The sequence below is a fragment of the Microcaecilia unicolor genome, chromosome 3 (genome assembly GCF_901765095.1).
Source record: "Microcaecilia unicolor chromosome 3, aMicUni1.1, whole genome shotgun sequence".
Taxonomy (NCBI): domain Eukaryota; kingdom Metazoa; phylum Chordata; class Amphibia; order Gymnophiona; family Siphonopidae; genus Microcaecilia; species Microcaecilia unicolor.
Genome location: NC_044033.1, coordinates 503278700 through 503301674, shown reverse-complemented (window position 1 = coordinate 503301674; position 22975 = coordinate 503278700). Strand labels below are relative to the sequence as shown.

General features: G+C 45.3%; 1 protein-coding gene across 1 annotated transcript in view; it reads right to left on the bottom strand.

Annotated features, from left to right (window-relative positions):
- MDN1 (midasin AAA ATPase 1) overlaps positions 1–22975 on the bottom strand; it is a 548987-nt gene that overhangs the window by 71368 nt on the left and 454644 nt on the right. The window contains exons 81-84 of the mRNA XM_030199093.1: positions 15563–15712; positions 14989–15164; positions 13380–13541; positions 5825–5962 (exon numbers count right to left, since the gene is read on the bottom strand). Of these exons, the coding sequence (XP_030054953.1) occupies positions 5825–5962; positions 13380–13541; positions 14989–15164; positions 15563–15712 (626 nt within the window). The remainder of the gene's footprint in view (positions 1–5824; positions 5963–13379; positions 13542–14988; positions 15165–15562; positions 15713–22975) is intronic.

Sequence of the window (22975 nt, the reverse complement as noted above, 5' to 3'; positions counted from 1 at the left end):
ATAGATAGTGACCTCACGTTTGAGCCCCAGATTTCCTCAGTGGTAAACAGAACCTTCAAGACCCTTTGGAAGCTGAAAAGAATCAGACCATATTTCTTGTCATATTTAGATTGCTAGTTCAACCTCTTGTTTTATCTCAATTCAATTATTGCAATGCCTAGATGTAAGGAGGGTGTCCTAAAAAGCCTGCAAACGGCCCAAAATACTGCAGCTAGATTTGTCCTCAAAGTATCACGTTTTGATAGAGCCACACTATTACTAGGTAAGCTACAATGGTTACCTACTAAAGCCAGGATTATTTTCAAACTATAGGTTTTTGTCTTTCAAATATTATATGGTATGACGTTGGATTACATGCAGTCCTTAATATATATTCCTCTAAGCAATATAACCTTAGGATCCAGGGACTATCTTAGACTTCATCTGCTCCTGTCAGGAGGGAGTAAAAGAAAGCAAATTAGTGGTAAAGATCTAATTTCTCCTTCCATAGCATCCCTCTAGACCAGCAAAGATGGGAAATACCAAAGCAGTGACCATCAAGAGTGGGTCCTCCTAAGACCAGCTTCCAACATCCATGCTCCAAACTCTGCTTCCTTATGCGAATGCACATCCATGCAATAATTGCAAGCAAAACAATGTGAGGATGACCAGACCGAAGCTGTACAATCTCCATGGACGGCACTAAGGAGCTTTCTCATCATAATGCCACCTGGCCCCTAGTAGGATGAACCTTCAGTGCTAGGGGCACCTGCCTACCCTGCAAGATGTAGGATAACTCAGTAGGCTCCTTAATCCACTTCGCAAGAGTCACCTTTTCTCCTTTCCTATTGCTGCCCACCAGGACGACAACTTGTACAAGTAATGAAACTGAATCCGAATATAAACAAGCAACGCCCACCGGATAACCAGCCGAAACAACTGACACTGCTCCTCTGAACTCTCGGACTTTCCCAAAACAGGCAAAACCATTGGTTGATTAATATGAAATGCTAACACCACCTTGAGAAGAAAGGAAGGAACAACGCAACAGCACCTTCTCTTTAGGAAGGTATCAGACTGGTCCACACAGGTCATGAAATCATATATGACATCAGAGCCAGATCCTATAATAAGTGTTCATGTGCAATGCTTCCAAAATATGCCTGTTCATCAATTGTGACCTTAAAATATTAAATTGTTCTTTTTAAAGCTTACACAATGGGAGGAATTGGGGGGGGGGGGGGGGGGGGACAGTGAAAAAAAAAAAAGGAGACCATCAAAGGTCAAAAGGCTTCATTAGTAACAGAAATGCCCCACTTGACACAGGTAGAGGAGGAGATGCTATCGGAGCCTATCACATTAGAGAAGGTGGAGAGGGCTATCAAGGAGCTCCCCCTTGAAAAGCACCGGGTCCGGATGGATTCCCGGCTCGATTCTACAAGCAGTATAAGGCCTACTTGGCACCACTACTACGGAGACTCTTCAATTCATTAGAGCAGGAACAGGAACTTCCGCATTCGTGGAGATTAGCAGCGATAACCTTAATTTTGAAACCTGCAAAAGACCCGCAGGAGTGCGGTTCCTATAGGCCGATCTCGCTGCTCAATGTTGATTATAAAATAGTTACTAAAATATTAGCCACACATCCATAGCGATCAAACAAGGTTCCGCGTTAGGAGTTACGGATCAAGAAAGGGATCTGGGTGTCGTCGTCGATGATACGCTGAAACCTTCTGCTCAGTGTGCTGCTGCGGCTAGGAAAGCGAATAGAATGTTGGGTGTTATTAAGAAGGGTATGGAGTCCAGGTGTGCGGATGTTATAATGCCGTTGTATCGCTCCATGGTGCGACCGCACCTGGAGTATTGTGTTCAGTACTGGTCTCCGTATCTCAAAAAAGATATAGTAGAATTGGAAAAGGTACAGCGAAGGGCGACGAAAATGATAGTGGGGATGGGACGACTTTCCTATGAAGAGAGGCTGAGAAGGCTAGGGCTTTTCAGCTTGGAGAAGAGACGGCTGAGGGGAGATATGATAGAAGTGTATAAAATAATGAGTGGAATGGATCGGGTGGATGTGAAGCGACTGTTCACGCTATCCAAAAATACTAGGACTAGAGGGCATGAGTTGAAGCTACAGTGTGGTAAATTTAAAACGAATCGGAGAAAATTTTTCTTCACCCAACGTGTAATTAGACTCTGGAATTCATTGCCGGAGAACGTGGTACGGGCGGTTAGCTTGACGGAGTTTAAAAAGGGGTTAGATAGATTCCTAAAGGACAAGTCCATAGACCGCTATTAAATGGACTGGAAAAATTCCTCATTTTTAGGTATAACTTGTCTGGAATGTTTTTACGTTTGGGGAGCGTGCCAGGTGCCCTTGACCTGGATTGGCCACTGTCGGTGACAGGATGCTGGGCTAGATGGACCTTTGGTCTTTCCCAGTATGGCACTACTTATGTACTTATGTACTTATGTACTATTGCAGGGTGGCAGGCCTTTGATAATATTAGATGTTTGCTCCATGTTATACATCAGGTGAGGGAGGAGGAGCAGCCTGCTTTGCTTCTCTTGATAGATGCAGAGTAAGCATTTGATCGCGTGGAATGGGATTTTTTATTTGCAGTGTTGCGAGGGGTGGGAATAGGGGGAAACTACCTGAGATGGATTAGCCTACTCTATCAAGCCCCGCTTGCCACACTGAAAATTAATGGATCACACACTAAGCCTATAGAGCTGCTTAGAGGAACCAGACAGGGCTGTGCGATCTCACCTTTGTTGTTTGCCCTTTTTATGGAGCCTTTGGCATGTGCAGTTAGGAGAGATTCCAACATCCGGGGAGTGACGAAAGGGTTGAGAGAACATAAACTAATGTTGTTCACTGATAATGTGCTCCTCACCCTGACGAGACCCGCAACCTCGATTAGGAGGGTAATAGAGGTAATGACACATTTTGGAACCCTCTCAGGCTTTAAGGTCAATACTAGTAAATCTGAAATATTGAACCTAACGGTCTCGCCTCAGGAATCATCCCAGATGAGGGCAAACCTCCCTTTTGTGTGGGCGGTGAACTCCATTAGATATCTGGGGGTGCAGGTGACGCCGAGGGTGGAAGAACTGTATCAGGCAAATTTCCCAAAGAAAGTGGCAGAACTGTTGGCAGAGTTAGATAGATGGGAAGGGCTCAATGTATCCTAGATGGGAAGAATCCAAGCAATAAAAATGATGTTGCTCCCCAAAATGCTATATTTATTTATGGCACTGCCCATCCCAATCCCAAGTAGCTTCACCGTAAATTGTTTATATATATCTGGAGGAAACGCCCCCCCGAGAGTGCGAAGGGCAACTATGTTTCAGCCACAAGGCCCGGGGGGGGGATGGGAGTCCCAAATTTCTTACTCTATTATAAGGCAGCGCAACTAAGGATTTTAGCGGATTGGAACCCATATGCGACCAAGAAATGGCTACACTGGGAGAGGGCGTGGATGGGGACACAAGCACTAAGAGACACACTGTGGCTTCCTGGTAGAGAACTCTTGGAAGTGGCACGAAGACTCCCAGTGGGGGTTAGTCATATACTGACCACGTGGTATCAAATCAGGAAACAGTGGTTCCCGGAGCGAAAATACTACCTCCAGACATCCATATCTAAGGCGCCGGGGTTTAAATTGTGAGGTACAGAGAAAGTACATTGGGAGTAGTCGCAGGCAGGGTTACATACCTTGGGTCAACTGTGGGAGAAGGAAGAAATGGTTAGCTTTGATAGGCTACAGGAGGAATATGGGCTTCCCCCCAGAGATCAGGTCTTTTATTGTAGCGTCAGACATTATATACTGACGCGCGCCAGGGAGGAGCTTGAATTAGAAGAAACAAAGCTTGAAGGCGCATTGAGAAAAGGAGGGGGAAGGGGTAGTGTAACGCGGATATACCAGGCCTTAATACAGAGACTCTATACAAATAGATGGGAGGACGTCTTGCAATCCTCATATACACAGCAACACTGGGCAAAATGCTAGATTCCTATTTAAACCATCTTTAGCGCAATCCACGAGGGAGAATGGATTCAAGATATATTATTGGTGGTACTATACACCGGATAGACTGCAACGTATATATGGGGGAACATCTGCTGACTGCTGGCGGGCATGTGGTGCAAGGGGCACATTCATACACATATTTTGGGAATGCCCAAAGGTGCAGGAATTTTGGAAAGCAGTGATGACCCAGATTAATATGGTGCTGCAATGTGTATATCCATGTAAGATAGAACACTGTTTGTTGCACTTCCCTCCCACAGGGATCAAAATGATTCATCATAAGCTGGCGACACAATATATGGTGGCAGCAAAGCTAGCAATAGCAAGAGCCTGGAAACAGCCGAATCTGCCAGAAATGAGCATGGTAACCCACAAAGTGGGATATTTGTACCAGATGTCAAAACTAACCGCATTGAAAAGGGGTAAAATGGACTTTTTTATGAAAATGTGGCAACCATATGAACAATATATAAATGGTGGTCAGCCTCGCCAGGAAGGGGGGAGGGAAGAGAGGGGGGGACAGCAGTAGTAGTATATTGTATTAGAATAGATGATCTAACTTGTTGAGCATTCAGTAGAAATCAAGAATCTGTAACGCTACATGTAGCAGGTGAACAAAGTTGGCAATTCTTGTATGTAATTTGAGATTTTTCCACTTAATAAAAATATCTGCAAAAAAAAAAAAAAAAGGCTTCATTAGTCTTGAGCCTCCGGCTCTGAGAATATGGTACACTGTGATGGTGGTGGTAGAACGCAAAAGAATAAAAATAAACTAATCAAGTGCGATACCATGAGCAAGGGTTGAGGGTAGGCCAGCACAATAACACAGGCGGACCAAAATATGAACTGAAAAACAAGGCCTTTATTAACAGGAAGCCTGAGACCTGTTATGTCACTGGGCCAGGAACACAAGGTGAAAAGCCTCTTTAGTTTAACGAATACAGTCTTAACCAGGGCCTAAACACAAACTGAGGCTGTTGGCTGTCACACCTCAAACACAGCCTGTACGCTCTTCCCTTTCTTTGAGTTCCAGGTCTGACTCTAGCCAGACCTCATGGCAAGACTTACCATAGCCAAGTTATGGTCACTAGACATAAGTTGTAGAGGCATATGGTGGGGCTTCAAATCTTCCTTCCCTGGGCTTCCTTAACCCCAGTCTGGCCCTACCTTGTATACTTCCTTTTTCCTGTACCTTCGGCTCCACCTCTCCCGTTTCACTTCCCCCCTGGGCAGGACTAATAGGTTTAAGGTGGCTCAGACTATCTGAGGAACTAACCTTAAGGATGAGGGGCAGTATTCTGTATACCCCTCACCCTAAGATTGTCTAACTCTTGACCTCAACATCCTTAGAACTTATTTCCTTAGACTCGGTCAAAAACGGGGAACCTTTTTTAATCCGAAAGCCACATCCCATTTCAGAGGAATCTCAAGGTTGTATGTTGTATTGCAGGTTAAATGTATACATTTTGAATAAAAAATATACATATATAATTATATAGATGTCTTGATTGAAAAAAAAAAATAGAAAGCATACTTTCATAAATCAAAATTCATGAAAGGAAAATTAAGAGGAAGAGAATAAGTCATTAAATTACTTTGAACAAAGACAGGATTCTAAGGTTCCAGTACTCGATACCAGAGTTATGAATATGTCAAAGAAAAGAAAAAGGTGCCCAAAATCTTATCATACCTTTTTAATTATATCAGGCTGCACTAGAAGCCACAGAAGGCTGCATGTGGCCTGAAGGCCACACTTTCCCCACCTCCACACTAGATAATACTCAAATCTAACTTCACAGCAAGTATCCTACCTGTTCCTCATTTTCAATCTTGTCGCTCACATCCTTCATGCCTTCCCCTTCTCCGATGCCCCCTCCTTCATAATCATGAAACTGTGTAGCTCCCTCTCTGGCTGCTTCTTCTAGCAATTCCATGGGAAGGCAAAAACCCTGCCAAAAAAAGAAACATTGATTGTCAGAATTAAGTTGTGAAGACATGAGATGGTACCTGGAAAAAATAAATCCTAGTGTTTTAAGCCAATTATACTTTTAGCAATCATAAGATGTGTCCTTCTTGTAAGTTTTAACCCTTTTTTTTCAGAATAAGGATAACAATACACAAAATCCACAATGAAATATAATAGAATAATCAAAAAATGACACATAGGTGAACAAGCTTCATAATGCAGAAAACACAAAAAGAACATATGACCCCGATTTTATAAACAATCTTCTATCCCCCATCCCTCGTGAAGATGTGTCCGTCTTGTAAAGAGTATGTAACATTATTATCCTATGAATGAAAACATGAAGTGACAGTGCCAGGAGCAGTGCATGCCTCAGCATTGAATATCCAGCATTAGTTCAGCTTGCGGTTATGAGCAACTTACAAGCCACTTACTGCTGTGAGCTGAATATCGGCCCCCATATTTTTAAATCTGAGTATCTGTGTATGTGTGCTGACCCAGAGGATAACAGGGCACCAGGTGATATTGAGACTTATGCCTGGTTAACTCGGCACATAAAGTAGGGGACAGCCTTTTGGCTATCTTACCTTTATGTGCTTACTTATATACAGTCTGCTAACCTGCTGATTGCTAAGAGGCTAAGTTGTGGCTCCGTCCAAACTCCGCCCCCAGACCATCCCTAACCTAGCCGGTGAAGAATGGCTGGTTAGCGGAGGTCTTCAGAAGCACTACCTGGTTATATGCCACTAAATTTGGCGGCTGGCCAGCTCAGCGGGGATTAAGTGGGTAGGAGTGTCTGTTTCCGGGTGGGATACTACAGAGAGGCTTTGAATGGGTGAGAGAAGCAGCATGCCTTCAGCGCTGCAGTGTTAAAAGTAAGGTCAGAGGGCCAAGAGGGGCAGGTACAAGGAGCATGAGAGTGAGAGAACACGGATGGGCAATCCACCCTGAGTGGATGAACAACAAAATCCCACGGGACACACAAATAGAAAGAAAAAGTGGGAAGTGGACCAATAACTCCAGGAACTGGGACAACTGAGTCAAACAGTTATGAAAATGATATTCTTTGATAGATTCAGGAATGTTACAGCTTCCTTCCTGCTACATTACATGATTTAAATTTTTTATCATTAGACATGTTCTATGTTTTTTATGCTTTGTCTATTTGGTTATTTTATAATTGTTGTATTGTGACATCCTTGAAAGTGTATTGTTTTTACATTACATGTACGTGTTTGACATTTTTCATTATCTTTATGTTTATATACTATTTTATATGTTCTTAGACTCCTGAGGCAGGCCTGTGGCTGAAACACAGATCTGTGTCGAGTCCGTAATAAAGTTTCTCTGTTTGACTCAGTTGTCCCAGTCCCTGGAGTTATTGGTCCAGTGACAGAACGTGGACCAGGGGGGTGGAGAGGGTTCAGGAGTGCAGGAAGAGATGCCAAGAGAAAAGAGGAGAGAGCGAGAGGGTGACTGTGGGGTGGTAGGGAGAGGGAGAGGAGAGAAGAGAGAAGGGAAGAGAGGGTGCCCATGGAGAAGAGAGAAAAGAGACAGGAGGAGATGGTGCCCATGGAAAGGAGGAGAAGGCAAGGGGAAGAGAGAAGGGAAGAAATGGTGCCTATGGAAGGGAGGGAAAGGAAAGAGAGAAGGGAGGAGATGGTGCCTATGAATGGAGAAGGGAAGAGATAGAAACTAGATAGATTTGAGAAGGAGGAAGAAAAATGGAAGAAAGTTGAATGTGAAAGATGGATAAAAGGCAGGAAGTGAAAGAGAAGAAAAAAAAAAGAAATAGTGAATAGACAAGAGGCCCTGGAAACAGAGTTTACAGCACAGGGATGCAGAACAAGAGACAGAACGAAATTATTAGAAAGATAAAATTACCAAACAAAGACAAGATAAAGATTTTATTTTTAGTTTAGGAACTGAAATATGTCACTTTTGAGAATTTACATCTGCTATCTCTATATTGCATTGTAAAGGAAGAAATGTGAGGGAGGGTGCTTTATGCGATTAATCAAGTGATTAAAAATTTTATTCTACAGCCCTAATCTCTATTTTTTTTTTTTATTTAGCTTACTTAATGAGGGAGGGGGGGGGGGTCTCTTAAATGTTACAGCTTAGGGGCCACAATATGCATAAATCCAGCCCTGCTAACAGAGAAAAAGAAAAGAGGCTGAGATTCACATCAGAGAGACACAACAGCAGATCCAATGGGGATATGTACAAGGAAGTGCTGTACAAAACGAAAAAAAAAAAATTGCAGCCTCTTTCCCCCACCAAACAGGTAAGCTCACCTCAAAGAGAGCCCAATCAATACCATACTAGAAAGAATGGGCAGACTGGATGAACTTATTGGTCTTTATCTGATATCATTTAATTCATTCATGGGTTTAATGCTACAAAATCTCACATTTCAGATACAGATTATAAACACGCATTTCACTTGCATTCATATCTCAAAGTATCTGAATGATAACATTCCTTCTCATGAAAAAACTCCATTGTTTAATATTTACTCATAGCACACTACAGACACTTAGCAATTTCTAAACAACCTTTATGTTATTAGATTCATTGAATCACCACATTCCTTGACTTGTAGTAGTAGGGTTTTGATTTTTTTTGGTATGCACCTGTTTTGTGGAACCAGTTTCCACAGGGTCTTCGTGAAGACCAGTTTTATAAAATATATAAAGTAAGGTTGAAGTCATTTTTTTTCTAAATCTGTAGGGTACTGATTGCCTGGGTTCTGGGATTGGCAGCCTGTAGTCTCACAAGTTGAAGATAGAATGTGTATGGGTGTTATTATTTGTTACATTTGTATCCCACATTTTCCCACCTTTTGCAGGCTCAATGTGGCTCACAAATAACCGTTAACGGCGTTAGCCGGTCACGGTTTGAACAAATACATAGTATGAATGAATACAAAGTGATATTGTGGTATAATGAGGTATATGTATGGTAGGAAACAGTTGGGGGGAATTTAGAGAGAGCAAGGGGGAAGGAGAGTCAGGTAATGTCCGTTACGGTCTTTGGTTATATTGTGTCGCAAGTGACCAGTATTTTTATGTTGGGTCAGTGGGGTATGCTCTTCTGAACAAGTCTGTCTTTAGTGCTTTCCGAAAATTTAGGTGGTCGAGCGTGTTTTTTTTTTACTGCTTTTGGCAATGAGTTCCATAGTTGCGCGCTTAGGTAGGAAAAGCTGGTTGCTTAGGTGGATTTGTATTTGAGTCCTTTGCTGCTTGGGTTGTGGAGGTTTAGCTATGATCATGCAGATTTTGTGGTGTTTCTTGTTGGCAGGTCAATGAGGTCTGTCATGTATCCCAGTGCCTCGCCGTAAATAATTTTGTGAACAGTCGTGCAGATTTTGAAGGTGATGCGTTCTCTGATTGGTAGCCAGTGCAGTTTTTCTCTGAGTGGTTTGGCGCTGTCAAAATGTGTTTTTTCCAAATATAAGCCTGGCTGCTGTATTTTGGGCGGTCTGAAGTTTCTTCATGATTTGATCCTTGCATCCCGCATAGATTCCATTACAGTAATCTGCGTGGTGTAATACCATGGACTGAACCAGGTTACGAAATATTTCCCTCGGAAAGAATGGTTTTACGCATTTGAGTTTCCACATTGAAAAAAAAACATTTTCTTTATGGTGGGTTTCGCTTGTGTCTCTAGTGATAGGTTGCGAGGTCTTCAGTGAGTGTTTTTATTTTTATTGATGTTCTTTTCTATTCTAATTTTTATTGTAAACCGCTCTGACTTATATGTTTAAAAATGGTGGTATATTATTATTATTAGTACTTGTATAGCGCTACCAGACACACGCCACGCTGAACACTTGATACAAAGAGACAGTCCCTGCTCAAAAGACCTTACAATCTAAATAATACAGACAGACAAGACAGTTACGGGTGAGGGAAGTAATGGGAGCTAAAAAGCAGCAGTGAAAAGGTGGGTTTTCAGCATAGATTTGAAAACAGGTAGAGATGGAGCTAGACATATAGGTCCAGGAAGTCTATTCCAGGCATAAGGTGCCACGAGAGAAAAGGAGCGAAGCCTGGAGTTAGCAGTGGAGGAGAAGGGGGACGATGAGATATTTGTCCAGTGAGCGGAGTATATCAAGTATATCAAGTGTTTTAAATTATTTTGTGGGGGGGAGGGGGGGGGGGGCAAGCCAAACTTTTTCTTTTTGTTTAGTTTCCCATGTCATTTATGGGGTTTTGTGCTGTTTCAGAGCAGTATCATGAATAGTGTGCTCTATTGAGCAAGAGAGCCCACTACTGACAACTGAGAAAAGGGAGTACATAAGTACATAAGTAGTGCCATACTGGGAAAGACCAAAGGTCCATCTAGCCCAGCATCCTGTCGCCGACAGTGGCCAATCCAGGTCAAGGGCACCTGGCACGCTCCCCAAACGTAAAAACATTCCAGACAAGTTATACCTAAAAATGCGGAATTTTTCCAAGTCCATTTAATAGCGGTCTATGGACTTGTCCTTTAGGAATCTATCTAACCCCTTTTTAAACTCCGTCAAGCTAACCGCCCGTACCACGTTCTCCGGCAACGAATTCCAGAGTCTAATTACACGTTGGGTGAAGAAAAATTTTCTCCGATTCGTTTTAAATTTACCACACTGTAGCTTCAACTCATGCCCTCTAGTCCTAGTATTTTTGGATAGCGTGAACAGTCGCTTCACATCCACCCGATCCATTCCACTCATTATTTTATACACTTCTATCATATCTCCCCTCAGCCGTCTCTTCTCCAAGCTGAAGAGCCCTAGCCTTCTCAGCCTCTCTTCATAGGAAAGTCGTCCCATCCCCACTATCATTTTCGTCGCCCTTCGCTGTACCTTTTCCAATTCTACTATATCTTTTTTGAGATACGGAGACCAGTACTGAACACAATACTCCAGGTGCGGTCGCACCATGGAGCGATACAACGGCATTATAACATCCGCACACCTGGACTCCATACCCTTCCTAATAACACCCAACATTCTATTCGCTTTCCTAGCCGCAGCAGCACACTGAGCAGAAGGTTTCAGCGTATCATCGACGACGACACCCAGATCCCTTTCTTGATCCGTAACTCCTAACGCGGAACCTTGCAAGACGTAGCTATAATTCGGGTTCCTCTTACCCACATGCATCACTTTGCACTTGTCAACATTGAACTTCATCTGCCACTTGCACGCCCATTCTCCCAGTCTCGCAAGGTCCTCCTGTAATCGTTCACATTCCTCCTGCGACTTGACGACCCTGAATAATTTTGTGTCATCGGCGAATTTAATTACCTCACTAGTTATTCCCATCTCTAGGTCATTTATAAATACATTAAAAAGCAACGGACCCAGCACAGACCCCTGCGGGACCCCACTAACTACCCTACTCCACTGAGAATACTGGCCACGCAATCCTACTCTCTGCTTCCTATCTTTCAACCAGTTCTTAATCCATAATAATACCCTACCTCCGATTCCATGACTCTGCAATTTCTTCAGGAATCTTTCGTGCGGCACTTTGTCAAACGCCTTCTGAAAATCCAGATATACAATATCAACCGGCTCCCCATTGTCCACGTTTGCTTACCCCCTCAAAAAAATGCATTAGATTGGTGAGGCAAGACTTCCCTTCACTAAATCCGTGCTGACTTTGTCTCATCAGTCCATGTTTTTGTATATGCTCTGCAATTTTATTCTTAATAATAGCCTCCACCATCTTGCCCGGCACCGACGTCAGACTCACCGGTCTATAATTTCCCGGATCTCCTCTGGAACCCTTCTTAAAAATCGGAGTAACATTGGCTACCCTCCAGTCTTCCGGTACTACACTCGATTTTAGGGACAGATTGCATATTTCTAACAGTAGCTCCGCAAGTTCATTTTTTAGTTCTATTAATACTCTGGGATGAATACCATCAGGTCCCGGTGATTTACTACTCTTCAGCTTGCTGAACTGACCCATTACATCCTCCAAGGTTACAGAGAATTTGTTTAGTTTCTCCGACTCCCCCGCTTCAAATATTCTTTCCGGCACCGGTGTCCCCCCCAAATCCTCCTCGGTGAAGACCGAAGCAAAGAATTCATTTAATTTCTCCGCTACGGCTTTGTCCTCCTTGATCGCCCCTTTAACACCATTTTCGTCCAGCGGCCCAACCGACTCTTTGGCCGGTTTCCTGCTTTTAATGTATCTAAAAAAATTTTTACTATGTATTTTTGCTTCCAACGCTAATTTCTTCTCAAAGTCCTTTTTTGCCCTCCTTATCTCCGCTTTGCATTTGGCTTGGCATTCCTTATGATCTATCCTGTTACTTTCAGTTGGTTCTCTTCTCCACTTTCTGAAGGATTGTTTTTTGGCTCTAATGATTTCCTTTATCTTACTGTTTAGCCACGCCGGCTGACGTTTAGTCTTTTTTCCCTTTTTTCTAATACGTGGAATATATTTGTCCTGAACCTCCAGGATGGTGTTTTTAAACAGCATCCACGCCTGATGCAAGTTTTTTACTCTGCAAGCTGCTCCTTTCAGTCTTTTTTTCACCATTTTTCTCATTTTGTCGTAATCACCTTTTCTATAGTTAAACGCTAGCGTACTTGATTTCCTAGTTTCACTTCCTTCAATGCCAATATCAAAACCGATCATATTATGATCACTGTTATCAAGCGGCCCTCGTATCGTTACCCCCTGCACTAGATCATGAGCACCACTAAGGACTAAGTCTAGTATTTTTCCTTCTCTTGTCGGCTCCTGAACTAGCTGTTCCATGAAGCTGTCCTTGATTTCATCAAGAAATCCTATGTCCCTTGCGTGTACAGATGTTACATTAACCCAGTCTATATGCGAGTAATTGAAATCCCCCATTATTATTGTGTTGCCCAGTTTGTTTGCGTCCCTGATTTCCTTTAACATTTCCGCATCCGTCTGTTCATCCTGGCCAGGCGGACGGTAGTACACTCCTATCACTATCCTTTTCCCCTTTGCACATGGAATTTCAATCCACAGTGATTCCAAGGAGTGTTTTGTTTCCTGCAGAATTTTCAATCTATTTGATTCAAGGCTCTCGTTAATATACAATGCTACCCCTCCACCAATCCGATTCACCCTATCACTACGATATAATTTGTACCCCGGTATGACAGTGTCCCACTGGTTATCCTCCTTCCACCAGGTCTCAGAGATGCCTATTATATCTAATTTTTCATTTAGTGCAATATATTCCAACTCCCCCATCTTATTTCTTAGGCTCCTGGCATTCGCATATAGACATTTCAAACTATGTTTGTTGTTCCTAAGTACATCATGCTTAGTACTTGACAGTATTAATTGGCATTTCCTGTTATTTCATGTTAAAAATGATGTAAAACAACATATTCCATATGAATTCACTTCCCTACTAGTTATTACCTTAAGGGCAAGTTCTGTAAAGATCTGGGCCAGAATGGAGAGCAACTTGCCAGTGCTTCGGTGAGCTGCCAGGGACACCGTGAGGTAGTACAGGAGGAGATCCAAATAGGTGGACAGCATTGGCATAAGTCGGATCAGAAAACAGCAGGATTGGTTAAAGATCTATAGACATAAAACAAAAAAAAAAACCTGAATAATTATAGCTTACTCTTAATGGAACATCCATACACATTTAACATGCTATTTGATTATATTTTTAAGTTACATAATCACACCTCCCCCACCACCACCCAAACCCATGTACCAGGAGTTTGAAATTATTTACTCGGGGTTAATGAGCAGTGGATTAGGGGACTGAACTGGAGCATGCAAGATTAGGCACTGGACCCACAATCTTCAAGAACTTGGCCCCCTGAGACACAAATTCCTTTTCTCTCTTAACAATGCTTACTTATTGGAAGTAATTTAAATTAGATCATGCCTAGTAGACATGTATTTGTACTGACAAGTAGGTGTGCCCAGGGGAGGAATTTGAGTGGACATTGGCAAAGTTGTGATTTACAAGTGTACTTCACATGCTAACATTCATGTCTGCTCCCAGGCAGGCAGGAATGCCCATGGCTTTCAATTCGGACACAATTTCTAGCAGGATTTGTGCTAGTATTTTAGCAATACGCATGAACCTAGGTGTCTTCTCAAAATAGGCAAAAAATATGTGCCTTCCTTCGCAATTAACCTAAGTAAACTTTTATAAAATTACCCTTATCTCATTAATGAAGCCTCACCTCATAGGTTCTACAGCTATTGTATGAGTGGAGGAGTGGCCTAGTGGTTAGTGTAACAGACTTTGATCCTGGGGAACTGGGATCAATTCCCACTGCAGCTCCTTGTGACTCTGGGCAAGTCACTTAACCCTCCATTGTCCCAGGTACAAAATAAGTACCTGAATATATGCAAACTGCTTTGAATGTAGTTGCAAAAACAATCTCAGAAAGGCGGTATATCAAGTCCCATTTCCCTTTCCCTTATACATAATAATACGGAGATCGATATTCAAAGTGATTTAACCAGCCAGAAACAACTTCTGGCCAGTTGAGTCACTTGTTTGGGGATAGACGGTCATCTTCAGCAGCACTTGACCAGTAAGTACCACTGAAAATGATTGGTTAGTGCTTAAAGCAAAACTGGCTATTTGGGTGGAGTCGGCAATTGGCCATTTAAGTGCCAACATTCAGCACTTAACTGGCCAAAGTCACCACATAAACAGGACCACATAAAAGACAGTCCTTAGGTGCTGAATATCGGACTTAACCCGGCTATGGTGCAGCTGGTTCTGGAAACCCAGAAATTCAATGCCAAAACCTGGATAATGCCCGGTACTGAATTTTCAGGCATTGAGCAAAACATTGAGCGCTGCCAGCTGAATATCAACCCCATGGTTTATTGTTTCTTCTACAGCTAACTATACTTCCCACTGTTGGATGTTCTATTTCCCAGATTGGAAGTTCTAATATTTGCAGTACTTTGAAGTGGCTGATGTGAATTACAAACTTGCTCTAACAAAACACACCTCAAACCAAATCTCCTTAGGAGAGACCACCACATGTACCTTGTGCTTTTCTGCTAGACAGTCTTCTCCATAGGATTTCAGCCTTTCCACAAGCTCTGAAACAGCAGAAATTATTTTCTGAACACGCAGACAGTTCAGTTCTGTACTGAGGTCTTCTGCCAACAGTTTTGTCAAATGTCCTGAGTGGAGCTTGCCTGCTAATGCTTCTTCCTGGACTGAATACAGAAGCAAGGGGTTAACATTATGAACATCCTTCTTAACTCTGGTCACACTCTGAAAGCATTAGTACAAATAAATAAGCTACTTCTCTATCAAATGTTGTTAAATATCAGCTTCAGCATGATTCTCTATACAATACACTATTATATTCACTCCAAACCCCAATATGCCTGGTTTCATACATATTCAAAAAGGTCAAAATGTTTACTGGGAGAATATTCTACTCTGCACCCAAGTTATAGAGACATGTTGCCTATGTAAAGTAATCAACGTAGATAAGACTCTCCAAACTTATCGATATGATCAGGCAATTTAGGAATGATGCATGCTCAAGGTGGACGACAAACCACAAAATTTGAGTCATTCTTTTGCTTGACCTCCAGATTTGCCTTACCATCATCAGTCTCTTCTGTAGATGTTGCTTGTGTTTCTTTGTTGTTCCTTTTTTCCACTAGATCCTGAATGGCACACAGGACAGCCCGAATAGCTACATCAACCTGCTCTGAGAAATCATCTACATATCCCTCATCCGATTCTTGGGTCCCTTTGAAACAAGGAAATACTTATTTTACAAGACTTATCACAACTCTGGCATTAGGTTTAAAATAAAGTTAAAAGGTTGGCAAGCGGATACTAACTAAAAACTTATGAAGGAAAGTAAATTAACTATTCTTTCAGGTTCGCTCCAAGGCAATGTGGATAAAATCTGAAAATCAAAAGAGACATCGAGGTGCATTTTCAAATCACTTAGATTCACAACCTATGGAACTTTGTAAGTCTAAGTGCTTTGAAAATAAGCACCAAAGTAGACCAAGTCAATGGCTCCAAAACTAGGCAACAACTTCAGAATAATTCATGCAGAACACCTGCCATGTGTATCCAGTGGCGTAGCCACAGGTGGGTCTGGGTGGGCCAGGGCCCACCCATTTAGGGCTCAGGCCCACCCAAAAGTAGCACACGTTTAGCGGTAGCTGGTGGGGATCCCAAGCTTGGCCAGCTACTCTCCACGATACCGGCACCTGTGCATGCTCATTTTTCAGGGCATGCCTGCTGCAGACTGCCAAGATGGAAAGAAACGTTTTCCCATCAGTTGAGATATTATTTTGGTGGTGGTTGTGGGGGGGTGGGGTGTGGGGGGGGGGGGGGGGGGAGAACACTTGGTGCCCACCCACTTCTTGCCTAGGCCCACCCAAAATCTGTTGTCTGGCTACGCCTCTGTGTTTATCACTCCTGAATGGAAACTCATAGGAATAGGAAAACATGGGGTGCTCAAGAAGGTCATCTAACAGAAGCTAACATGTTCTGAAGCTCAGATCTTTCCTTTTGCTATGGGGCATGGTTCATTGATGTTAATTATGTTATTTCAACCTGTGTTTCAACAGAGGGAAAAACCCTGCCTGCAAAGTGAGTGTCTCAGACTTCTTAAAAAAAATTGACCCTTATTCAAATTCATTCCTCTGTTAGCAAATAAAGAAAAGAGCACCTCTCTTCCTACTGTATATTAAGGCACATGCGGTTTATGTGCTTCTGTTTCATGCTCTTTCCAGGCTGCAAGATATAGTAAGGTTCTACTTGGCTAGTAGTATTTTCAAGAAAAGGAAATAACGGAGAACAAAAATGCTGACTGTTGTCTTCTTGCCTTTCTTATTCATCCTCCCCCAGCTCCCTGCTTTACAATGGTTTTGTTCTAAACAGCTTTTGTATAGTCAGTTGGACTTAGCCACAATATTAGATATTAGAGGGATCATATAGAGCTAAGAACTACAATTGCAGTAAGAGGTCAATTTTCCTTGAGAAAGCCGAAGATGGCGAAACGGGACCCCCGTCGGAACAGAACGGAGGGATCCAAACTGCAAATTTACAACATATAAGTGTTGGATTGAGGCTGTTTTGAATACCTACATACAGAATAACAAGTTACACCTTCAATTGCATTAGGGAGATTTTTTAGCCGATGAAGATTTTGCCCCATGTATTCAGATCTTAATATTCTGAACTGGGAATTCAGAGGCTTTTTCCTCCATAAACATACGCTATAACAGCCATGCCACAGACGGCCATTCGTTAAAATTGAAATTTCATTTGTTCTGAACAGCACAAAATATACAATCCTCCTATGTTCTCTTAAATACTATAACTATATTGTGAAGATGAAATTAGGCCTTACCTGCTAATTTTCTTTCCTCTAGATCCTCCAGACCGTTCAAGACGCTTGGGTTATGCACTCCTACCAGCAGAGGGAGACTGAGAACCAGGGGCGTATCTGAAAGTCGGCGGTAGCGGGGGCCGAAGCCAGAGTGAGGGGGCACATTATAGACCCCCCCCCCGCCATTTCCGACCCCCCCCCCCCCCCCCGCCGCCGTGGGTACCTTTGCTGGTGGGGGACCCCAACCCCCACCAGCCGAGGTCCGCTTCCTCCTGCCGCTGCGAGGTTTTTTTAAGTTCTTCATCGGGATTCGTCCTCCGTCACTCTGTGCTGCTGTTCAAAGAAGCTGCTAGCTGAATGCAGTTTCGGACTGAGTCTGACGTCGCTGCTGCACGTTGTACGTGCAGGACGTCAGACTCATGTACAACGTGCAGCAGCGACGTCAGACTCAGTCCAAAAACTGCATTCAGCTAGCAGCTTCTTTGAACAGCAGCACAGAGTGACGGAGGACAAATCCCGATGAACTTAAAAAACCTTGCAGCGGCAGGAGGAAGCGGACCTCGGCTGGTGGGGGTTGGGGTCCCCCGCCAGCAAAGGTACCCACGGCGGCAGTAGGGGGGTCCAGGGCGAAATCTGCGGGGGCCCAGGCCCCTGTGGTCCCACGCAGATACGCCCCTGCTGAGAACACTAAACCTTCTTATACAAGTAGCCTGTGCAGACCTTCTCCTAACCAGTAAAACAGTAACAAAGCAGAGGAACAAAACACCTCCACCTAAACTAAACCACTGAATCCACACTCAGATCTCCTCCCCTTAAGACGGGGGAATTCAACTGCAGATGGGTACAAACGGTACCACAAACTGCCCTTAGTAAAACTCCAGAACCCAAATCACAGGAGCTACTAGAAATATCAGCAACTGAACTCTAAAGAAAATATCATACTGAATTGTCCAATACACTGGGTGGGCTCTTGAACGGTCTGGAGGATCTAGAGGAAAGAAAATTAGCAGGTAAGGCCTAATTTCACCTTCCTCAGCAATCCTCCAGACCGTTCAAGACGCTTGGGATGTACCAAAGCAGTAAACACATCTAAGGGTGGGACCTGTGAAGCCCAGAGGACAGGACTGCAGCTCCAAAACTGGCATCCTCCCTCGCCTGTACATCCATTCTGTAATGTTTGACAAAAGAATGCAGGGAGGACCACACCGCCGCTCTACAAATGTCCACCGGTGGAACAAAACTACTCTCTGCCCAAGAAGCCACCATCCCCCTAGTGGAATATGCCTTGAGCCCCACCGGCACTGTACGGCCATGCAATATGTAAGCCGAAGAGATGGCATCCTTCGACCACCGAGCTATAGATGCCTTAGAAGCAGCCGCTCCCTTCTTGGGCACCCCATGAAGGACAAATAACCTGTCCAAAGACCTGAATTCCTCCGACCTGCACAAGTAAACCTTCAACACTCTGCGCACATCCAATTTCGCCAAACAACGCTGAGAAGCATCCCCCGTCCGGTCCCCCAAGACCGGCAACGAAATCACCTGATTGACATAAAAGGAGGATACCACCTTAGGCAAAAACGAAGGGACTGGATGCAGCAAAACCTTTTCCTTAGAAAACCACAGAAACGGAGGCCTAAATGAAAAAGCCTGAAGTTCCGAAATCCTATGAGCTGACGATATAGCTACCAAAAAGACCACCTTCATAGTAAGGTCTTTTATCGAACAAGACTCCAAGGGCTCAAAAGGAGAACCCGCCAAAGAGTCAAGAACGATATTAAGATCCCACTGAGGAACTACCGGCCGCTAAGGAGAACGAAGCAACTTCACCCCCCTCAAAAAACGGACCACATCAAGGGAAGACGCAACCGACCTGCCCTGCACCTTACCCCGAAAACACGCCAAAGCAGCCAGCTGCACCTTCAAAGATGACAACGAAAGGCCCTTCTCAAAACTATCCTGCAAGAAATCTAAAACGCACGACACAGAAGCTGTCGAAGGGACACACGCCCGGTCCCCACACCAATCGTCAAATATGCGCCACACACGCACATAGGCCAAAGACGTCGAACGTTTGCGAGACTGCAGCATCGTCTGAATCACCTGAGGAGAAAATCCTTTCCTTCTCAACCGTTCCCTCTCAAGGGCCACACCGTAAGAGAGAACCGAGCTGGATCTGGCATGACAACTGGACCCTGACACAACAGCACCGAGCCCCCCCCCCCCCCAGCGGCTCGCCTTCTAACAGGCGCATCAGATCCCCGAACCACAACCGATGCGGCCAATTCGGAGCCACCAACAACACCGGACCCACATGACATTCTACCCTCTGTAGGACTCTACCTATCAAGGGCCACGGGGGAAACACGTACAGCAACACCCGCTGAGGCCACGGAAGGACCAACGCATCGATCCCTTCCGCTCGCGGATCCTGACGCCGACTGAAATACCGAGGAATCTGAGCATTCTGTGCCAACGCCATGAAATCCACTACTGGCATTCCCCACTTTAGAACTATCTGGTTGAACACCAACCGGTGCAGAGACCATTCTCCGGGGTCCAACATGTGTCTGCTTAGAAAAATCCGCGTTCATGTTGTTCACCCTGGCCATGTGCGCTGCCGAAATCTGCACTAGATGCCTTTCCGCCCAACTCATGAGCAGAGCCGTCTCGATTGCCAACCGCGGACTCTTTGTACTGCCCTGCCGGTTGACATACGCTACCGCTGTCGCGTTGTCGGACATGACTCTTACCGCCTTTCCGACCACACTTGAGCGAAACGCCAACAGAGCTAGCCAAATCGCCCTTGTCTCCAACCAGTTGATAGACCACTGAGCTTCCTCCGTCGACCACCGACCCTGCGTGGACCGACCGAGACACTGAGCTCCCCAGCCCAGCAGACTGGCATCCATTACCAGAATTACCCACTGAGGAAGTTCCAACGGCATGCCCTTTTTCAGATGGGCCGAGCACAGCCACCACTGGAGACTGTGCCGAGGAGCCCCCTTCAATGGCAACTGCAACCTCAAACTGTGTACCTGGGGAGACCACCGGGACAACAGAGCCGACTGAAGCTGACGCATATGCGCCCTGGCCCATGGTACTACCTCTATTGTCGCTGCCATGAGGCCCAGAACCCGACGGTACATTTGAACTGTCAGACTCTGAACGGACATTAACAGCCGGACCTGCTGCTGAAGAGAGGCGATCCGAGAATCCGGCAGAAAAACATGACCCACTGCCATGTCAAAACCGCACTCCCAAGTACTCCAGACTCTGCGATGGGATCAACTGACTTTTGACTACATTCACTACCCATCCGAGTGATTCCAGAAACATGACCACCATGAGCCATCGCCGCAACACTGTGAGCCCGAGAGTTCGCCCGGATCAACCAGTCATCCAGATACGGATGCACCGGAATTCCCTGCCTCCGCAAAGCCGCTGCTACCACCACCATTATCTTGGAGAAGGTGCGTGGAGCCGTTGCCAGACCAAAAGGCAGAGCACAGAACTGAAAGTGCCTCCCTAAAACAGCAAAACGAAGGAAACGCTGATGGGCCTCTTGAATCGGCACGTGCAGGTACGCTTCCGTGAGATCCAGTGATGTGAGAAATTCTCCCTGATGAACAGCCACTATGACCGACCGCAGAGTCTCCATGCGGAAGGATGGCACCTTGAGCACCCCATTGACCCTCTTGAGATCTAAAATGGGTCGAAACTGGTCCTCCCTTCTTCGCCACCACAAACTAAATGGAATAACAACCCATTCCCTGCTCGTGCCGAGGAACGGGTACCACAGCTCCCAACTGGATTAAGCGACCTAGAGTCTCTTGAATAGCCTTTAACTTGACTCGAGAGTGACAAGGAGAGGGAAGAAACAGATCCGGCAGTGGGTGCTCGAACTCGAGCGCATAACCGTCGTGAATGACCTCCAGCACCCACTGATCTGAAGTAATTTGGGTCCACCCCTGATAAAACAGACGAAGTCGTGCCCCGACCTTCACCAGAGGCTGGACCTGCACACCTTCATAAGGAGGACCTATTACCATTTCTGGCACCTCTGGAGAAGTCCCGACCTCCTCGACGACCCCCTCGAAAGGACTGCGTCCGCTGGAAAAAATGGCTTTTAGAAGGAGATACAAATCTGCCCGGCCTGTACTGCCTCGCGTCCTTAAACCGACCTCTAGCCGAACCCCCTCGCCTAGCCGACTTAGGCCGTAACTCCGGCAACCGTGAGACCTTGGTATCCCCAAGACCACTCATCAGTTTATCCAAGTCCTCTCCAAACAACATAGAACCTTTGAAAGGTAGAGAACACAACTTTGCTTTAGAGGCCGCATCTACCACCCAGCACCTAAGCCAAAGAGCCCTGCGAGCAGTCACCGCCAGAGCCATATTCTTAGCCGAAGCCCTTAGCAAATCATAAAGGGTGTCCGCCAAAAATGAAGACCCCATCTCCAATTTGGCCAGCTCCTGAACCAAACCAGTCCTATCTAACGCAGGCTCATCCAAGAGCTTCTCCGCCCAACGGAAACAAGCTCTGGCTACCAAGCCCCCACACACAGAGGCTTGCAAGGCCAAAGCCGACAAATCAAAGCTGCGCTTCAGAAAGGACTCTAGCTTCCTATCCTGAGGATCCCGTAAGGCTGTACCGCCAACCACAGGAATGGCCATAGCCTTAGTAACCGCCGTAACCACCGCATCCACAGTAGGTGGTTTCAGCAGGGCCAAATCTTCCGGAGGCAAGGGATACATCCGTGCCATAGCCCTAGACACCTTACAAGCAGCCTCCGGCACAGACCATTCCTGAAAAACCATGTCCCTAATGTCTGAATTCATGGGAAAGGAACGGGAGGCTCTCCGAATCCCCTTAACCAAGGGATCTACCTGGGGTCCCTCCGCAGAGGGAGTTGCCGCCGGAGCAAACTTCAAAGTAGAGATCACCTGATCAATGAGCTCTAACAACTCCTCCTTATGAAAAACGCGAACCACTGAAGAATCTTCCCCAGGCCTTAGCCCAACCTGATCCTCAAACTCATCTAAGAGATCCTCCTCTCCTGGATCACTTCAAACCTCCGACCCAGACAGAGAAAGTATCTCCATAGGCTCCGAAATATCCACCTGTGGGCGCTTAACTCCCACTGAGCTAGCAGCCTCCGGGGAACAAACAGCCTGAGAGGGGCCAGCTCTCCAGGCATTATACAGAGACCAAACAAACTCAGGAGGGAAACCAGACCCCCCCCCCCGAAGCCCCAACAACACTTCCCGCAGTCTCCGCGAGGGAACCCCCTCGCTCCTGCGGTGGCAGGTCCATCGCGTGATCCGTGGCTAAACTAGGCACGCTTCCCGCCACACACGGGTCCCCTGGCGCCGGTACGGAATGCGCAGCCAAAAGGGCCGCGCTTCCCGCCAAAAACGGCTCCGTCGAGGCCGACCCGAGATACGCTGCCAAAATGGCCGCGTTGCCAGCCCGGAATGTGCGGTCAAATCGCCGCCCAACACCTCTGCAGACTCAGGGGAAAGCACGGGGGGCAAAAGCGCTGACAATGTAAGCACCCCACAAAATTTACATTGGCCACCTTTCACTTCAACGCCGCGCTTTGCGCAAAACCGACACCTCGCCGGCTTAGACATAATGGCCGCAAACACAATAAAAAC